This window comes from Cydia pomonella, chromosome 18 (genome assembly GCF_033807575.1).
Source record: "Cydia pomonella isolate Wapato2018A chromosome 18, ilCydPomo1, whole genome shotgun sequence".
NCBI classification, from domain to species: Eukaryota; Metazoa; Arthropoda; class Insecta; order Lepidoptera; family Tortricidae; genus Cydia; species Cydia pomonella.
In genome coordinates, this window is record NC_084720.1 from 8,310,874 (window position 1) to 8,317,112 (window position 6,239).

Here is a 6,239-nt window from a genome sequence, read left to right on the forward strand (position 1 = left end):
TAATTTGTATTGATAATTATTTCCAAGCTGAGATTTTCTCCTTACAAATTAGGAATAACATCACTGGGAGCTTTAGACTATATTCAGATTTTGTTATAACCCTGTATATTTTTATAGTCATTCGTTTTTGTTACTTATAATTAATTGGAATATTAGGCGCGTATTAGAAATTGTATAAAAATAAAAATGAATGTATATAATAGGTACCCTAGATCTATATTAGTTAGCATGATTGTAAATCTCGAGTCTAACGTATTCCTTATTTTTTATATTGCCAAATATATTTAGCGGTAATCGATGTATTGGAAGAGACGGATACCTAAATATGTATATCAATAAAATATATAATGTTGATTTCAAATACAAATAGTTGTTTTCTTTTGTATTTTACTAAAATATTTATTTTGATGGTCCCTTGCTCTATTGATGTAAGTGCGGGCTACGAAAATATTGAGCCGTCTGTCATCGTAACATATAAACTATAAACGATTAAAACGAGAAGGTACGGTCACGTCTGAAAATATCGATACGGAAAAGTGCCAAAAATATGTATGCACTACCATATATGGGCAGTAAGGTCGTGCATATATATTTTTGGCACTATTTTCACATCGATATTTTCAGACTTGACTGTATTAGTAACCTTTACTTTGTCCTCAAAATGCCTCATCCGCTATCTTTCCGTGTATTATTTTTTTATTGAAGTATGAGCAGGAGGTTTTAGAAACTGGTAAACCTATGAATACCTTGTGTCCCTCACTGTACTTACTGTTTTGTCACATTTTCAGAAAAATCTTGACACTATAAGGCGGTTTTTTCCCGGCTACAGGTGAATCGTTAACGCTCCGTAGCGTATCGTAGTCATCTCATCGCTATCCATATTAGTGCGACAGTGACAGTTGCGTTTCGTTCGCTACGGAGCGTTAACGAATGGCACGCAGGCTGGATTTGTTTAATTTAATTGAAAACCTACAGATATTTACAGACAGGAAAACCTAATTAGATAGCTAAAGGATAATCAGATCTGATTGAGCCACGTCACTATTTAATCAATCATAAACAACAACCATTTATCAGTTATTAGTAGGCATACACTTTGTCACAATTTACTGATTTCTTTATAAGGGCCCTTACACACCGCGTCTTTTTAACGCGCCGTTGACGAGCGTGTGTATCGGTGAAAAAGACGGTGTGCATACGCTCTAAGTGTAGATCACATAGGTTAATATAAAAGAGTACCTCTGTATGATGGAATAAGACTTAAATCAGAAAATTAGGCTTGTAATGATAACTCTCAAATTTTGTATGTTTACAGGAGAGACGTGACGAAGCTCATTGACCGAAGCGTTGGTCTCCGTTTTGACTCGGGCAAACTGCTTTCGTATGTCTGGATGTTCTTTTCTACATGTCGCAGATTCGCAACCAATTATTAATTCTTATGAAATTTCGTGAGCAGAGAGTTTTTCTGTCGTTTCTTTTTTTGGAAAATGTTCAAAATGGTGGAAATTGGCATAAATGACTTACGTGACATAACGGTCTATGGCACTTAAAACCTATTTAAAACCATTATAAGTACGCTGTGATAATGACTCAACGAAGTATTTTTTGTTTTTACTTTATTTAAGCTTATCAATTTTATCGTGAAATCTACCACTCAAAGAGCCACTAGTATAATTATGCTACAATCTTTTGTCCGCGCCTTCGTCTGCGTGAAATGATGATGATTGATGAAAACTACCCCATGTCCATCCCCGGGCCTCTGCAATTAGGCCTCAAGAGCTCTTTTACAAGTCAATACAACATAGTAAGATCATATAGTGACATGAAAAATACATAACAGCATTTATAAATACAACAGCCAATACCTGGGTAAACATTACATTACATAGCTCTGTTGATGCGTAAATTATATTTTTCCATTTCTAATTAATGAATGTTTAATCCTTTAAGCTACGAAGATTAACAAAAACAATCAGTTACATGAAATCAGTACATACGTGGACTAATCACTTTTAACTGATAACTCATGATTCCTTATCATATCAAGCTATATCCGACAATACTTCGTACCTCGTACCTGTATAAATAAGTAATCTATATCAGATATCGCTTCGTTGTTGGACATTTAGTGACAGGTGAGTGTTTTGTTATTTTTATTGTTAGAAAAGCTTGTGGAAGATTCGAGAAGAAGGTAGTGAAATTATATTTTGCTCTATACGTCTGCTAAAGAACCAAAGTAACGAAAGTTTACATGCCCATACTTACGTGACCTATTTTTCGCAATTTTTAAAGCTTGCCGTAGTTGGGAAAAATACAACGTGATTGGAGTAAATAAATGGCATAAAAATAATTAATCTGCCTTACAGTTGCAACAAAGATGAAGTACCTGCTAGCATTTGCCCTCGTCGCCGTGGCCGCGGCGCTCCCCGAGCCCGCGCGCCTGCCGCAGCCCGCGCAGCCCGAAATCGCGCCCCTTCTGGTCCCCCAACCGGTCGCGTCTCCCGTCAACTTTGTAGACGCCCCTGAAGCCGCCGCACCTGTAGATGCTGTGAAGGTTGTCGACGCTCCTATTGAAGCCGTCCCTGCCGACTTCACCCTCAACTTCGTTGATGAAGCCCCAGAGATCGCCGAAGCTCCCGTGGAAAACTTCGCCGTCAAATTCGTTGATAACGCTGATGTCGACGAAGAAACTCCCTCCTACATCCCCATGGATATGCCCTTCCAGGTTAAGATCGTGAATATGCCCCTCCCTAACTCAGTAGTCATGCCTCTTGATGGAGTCGTCGAAGTGGTCCCACAGCTTGTGAAGATTGAAGATGCCCCCGTGGAGAGCAATGACTTCGCGGTTAAGTTTGTGGATCAGGCTCCTGAGGCTCCCGCCAACATGGCGCCCCCTAAAGGTTATCCTAACCCTATGTGGCGTTAAGATTAGTTTATTTTTAGGTTTAGGTTTATCAGTGAAGGTAATCTTTTTTACTCCATCTTTTTTTACGTAATTAAACAACAAAAACAAACTTAAAAATAGTTTTATTTTACTTGAATGCATTCTACAAATACCTAATTACACAACCCTTATACTTAGTGGTGGTCGAAAGCATGTGACATCTTTATTTAATGAGCCGCCTTGTCTTGTCACCCAAAACTGGATGCCGCCTGCGGTTAGGCGTTGTGTGGTTCAAGAGCAGTTCTTAGGGCGATACTCAACACATACTTGATACATTGTTATAACAAATTGTGCTCTATACGATCAGTGCGGTTGACCTCAGTGACGCATTACCTTCCGGTTTCGCATAGCCACTGAGCGCACTCCATGGATTTTCTAGTCAACTGAAGCCTAGAGACACACTATAGTATTAAAGCCCACTTCAAATATTACGCAGGTTAGAATGCCACAGTTCTCGAAAGCTAAAGATAACGATAGAAAGAGAAGCATCATTTTTAAAAGCTTTATGTATGCTATCGTTATCTTATCATTTTATAATATTTATTAATTATGTGAATCATGTCCATTCAAATCGAGCCTATAGAATTTAGAACACCAAAATCTGTACTTTATGTAGGGAAACCGTGAAATCATTGACACTATTCCTTAACCCTTTTAACGCCACGCCTTCGCCATCGTGGACCTTGTCGGATTGCACGAAGATTAAATTAGGCTGTAGCCGAACGCGTCAGATGACGTCTTTGAAGCAAAGGAACAAAATTATACAAACGCAGATTATTTAATGAGGATAAACGTGCAATGCATAACGTAGATGGTGCAGCAATCGTTTTAAAATATGGTACCCTAAAAACATGTCAGCAAATAGACTACAGACTTTCTTGGGATTCAAACAGTTTGAACTTGGAACCACGTCAATAGGTATAGGTATAAACTAACTGTAAAAATAACATAAGGAACTTAGTTATTATAAAAAACGAGTTCCTTCTCCCTACTACATTTAAAAAAAATTAAAAATGTTAGTCTTCAATTTAAAGACATGACTATGCACTTATGAATGCATAAATATTACAATTTATGATCTCATTACAGGATCATAAAGATAAAAAAAAGTCAGTAAATATATACCATCAGTATAATAAGTAAATCACTACAACTCATAAAACAAAGCCCCCGCCGCGTCTGTCTGTGTGTTTGAGATAAACTCAGAAAGGATTTTCATGCGGTTTTCACCTGTCAATAGAATGATTCTATTCTTGCATAACTCGTGCAAAGGGTCACTAGTAAACAATTAAACTAGACTTCAAAATGTTATTTACTACACTTTTATCCTAATCTATAATATATACATATATTAAAAAACACTTATTTGAGGACATAGTCTTCAGGATACTCCATGACTTTAGGGAATTTCTTCACTTCCTCTTCAGGTATGTGGTCAAGTCTGTCCGGAACTTTGCGGATCTGGCGGATCTGGTTGCTCACATTCTGGAGAATATCTTCTGGTATAATTCCACCGGGATAGACAAATAGCCTTTCCATGGTGTGGCGTCTTTGGAGATTGCCTTTCATTGATCTGTAGACAGCTTTCTTAATAATCTAGAACAAATTATGAGTAATCATAAGCTCCTAAGGAAGGGACCAATTTCAAACTACAAACAAGAAGCGTTACCAAGGAACTAACTCATTGTAAACTATTGATACCAGAAACTTGTAACTATTTTGGGAAACGGACTAGGAAATACTTGATGCCCATGATCTTAAATAATGTCACCGATCAAGTTAGATCTTGTCATGATGTGTCCAAAGTTGTGTATAAAAAGAGGCTAAAGAAATCACTAAACTATACTTAACTGAGTAATATAGATATTTTTTTATATAATAAAAATGTCACTTCCGTGGACAATATTATGTTAGGATTACTAAGGATAACTCATCTAGATCCCTGACCCGGTGTGAAACACTTTCCACATTAAAAACATCATTAGCATCAAGTATATTAAATTTATAAAGTTAAAATTACTACAACACTTTCTGTGGGAATGTTCTATGGTGGGTCTATGGACAGGTTTGTTTCGGTTATATGTGTGAAGTCATTTATTTACATAATACATATATATACACAAGGGTACTACAGCGACTAAACTAAAATAATAACTAGTTGAATTTTAGCGGTTATATTAATTTACAAAGTTAATGTTAGCTTGAATTAGCATTGATCAATAACAGTATGTAATAAATAACCATTCGGAAGTTAGTTTTTATATACCAAGGTTTCAATATACATATGTATGCAAAAGCGGCTATAATTATTATTTATTATACCTACTAGTTGATGGAGGGTACATTTTAGTTTTTTCTACCAACAAACTGTACTGCAGTTTGGCAGATTAGTAGTTTAAGGCTTTTTGTAATCTTCTTTTGATTCAAATAAATAAATAAATAAAAATGATAATAATATGAAAGCTAACATAAGAGCTACAATTACTATATTATATCAATAATTATTCATATCACTTTATAATTGATTACAATAATAAATATTAAAGATTTATTCAGTTGATTCAGTTTTGTCATGAGTACTACTTATTAAAATAAAACACTGTTTTACATAAGAAAGTATTCTCTTATGTAAATATCCTTATGCTTTTGTGGAAACAAGTTTCCTACAGCTCAAGAATAAGTAAGAATACTTGGAAATTCTAACATTATTTGACTACAAGCTAAATACTAACCAAAGTAGGGTCCTTGTTATGCAACTCCCAAGCAAGAGTCCAGCTAGCACCACCAGGGTACCCAGTGTGGTGGAAATAAGCTCTTTGCCGCCAATCATCACCTCTCAAAGCAATGTCCCGGCTGTTTATGCACACGACAACATCGCCGCAGTCATTCATTGGATGGTAGATGGGTTTGTGCAATCCCATAAGATACTTCTTAATAATGTTCGCAGACTCATAAGGGTCCTGCCATTTGCAGTCAAATATGTGCCAAGTGCGTGCGAATGTGGCCCATTGCTGAAATTTTTATTTAACATCAATTAGAACAGAAGAAGGATTAGGTTAGTTAACCTAAGTTGTTTCATTTGGTGCCAATTACCTGAACTCGTTTTGCCGCTGACATAGCAATGAATTTATGCAAAGATAAAAATTGATACTAAATAGCACTGCTCTTTTAATCAGTATTTTTTTTATTCTAATGTTTATTTTTAATTATTTTGAGGTTATGTCAGGTACAACCATAGACAACATTCAGTGACAGTTTTATTTCTGTAAAGTCATATGCAATCTAGACCACGACA

The 6,239-nt window shown here is 36.0% G+C and overlaps 2 protein-coding genes across 3 annotated transcripts; one reads left to right on the forward strand and one right to left on the reverse strand.

Moving 5' to 3' along the window:
* The first annotated feature begins 1,660 nt into the window (after window positions 1–1,660).
* Window positions 1,661–3,022, forward strand: LOC133527760 (uncharacterized). Of its 2 annotated transcripts, none has more exons than XM_061864922.1 (2): window positions 1,661–2,191; window positions 2,367–3,022. In XM_061864922.1, exon 2 carries the CDS (start codon window positions 2,378–2,380, stop codon window positions 2,924–2,926), a length of 549 nt encoding a protein of 182 aa, XP_061720906.1. In that variant the 5' UTR covers window positions 1,661–2,191; window positions 2,367–2,377; the 3' UTR covers window positions 2,927–3,022. The 2 variants fall into 2 exon arrangements, with proteins under 2 accessions (XP_061720906.1, XP_061720905.1); XM_061864921.1 differs by having other exon boundaries at window positions 1,980–2,135.
* LOC133527762 (large ribosomal subunit protein uL13m) lies at window positions 3,011–6,205 on the reverse strand. Its single transcript, XM_061864923.1, has 3 exons — window positions 6,038–6,205; window positions 5,677–5,955; window positions 3,011–4,540 (listed from the first exon to the last, which is right to left on the reverse strand). Exons 1-3 carry the CDS (start codon window positions 6,059–6,061, stop codon window positions 4,307–4,309), a joined length of 537 nt encoding a protein of 178 aa, XP_061720907.1. The 5' UTR covers window positions 6,062–6,205; the 3' UTR covers window positions 3,011–4,306.
* Window positions 6,206–6,239: the final 34 nt, after the last annotated feature.

Coding starts and splice junctions, on each gene's coding strand:
- LOC133527762 (XM_061864923.1), bottom strand. CDS start 6,061: ATGTCAGCGGCAAAACGAGTTCAG. Junction 5,956..6,037: donor CAGCGGCAAAACGAGTTCAG/GTAATTGGCACC, acceptor TAAAAATTTCAG/CAATGGGCCACATTCGCACG. Junction 4,541..5,676: donor ATAACAAGGACCCTACTTTG/GTTAGTATTTAG, acceptor AATTTGTTCTAG/ATTATTAAGAAAGCTGTCTA.
- LOC133527760 (XM_061864922.1), top strand. CDS start 2,378: ATGAAGTACCTGCTAGCATTTGCCCTCGTCGCCGTGGCCGCGGCGCTC.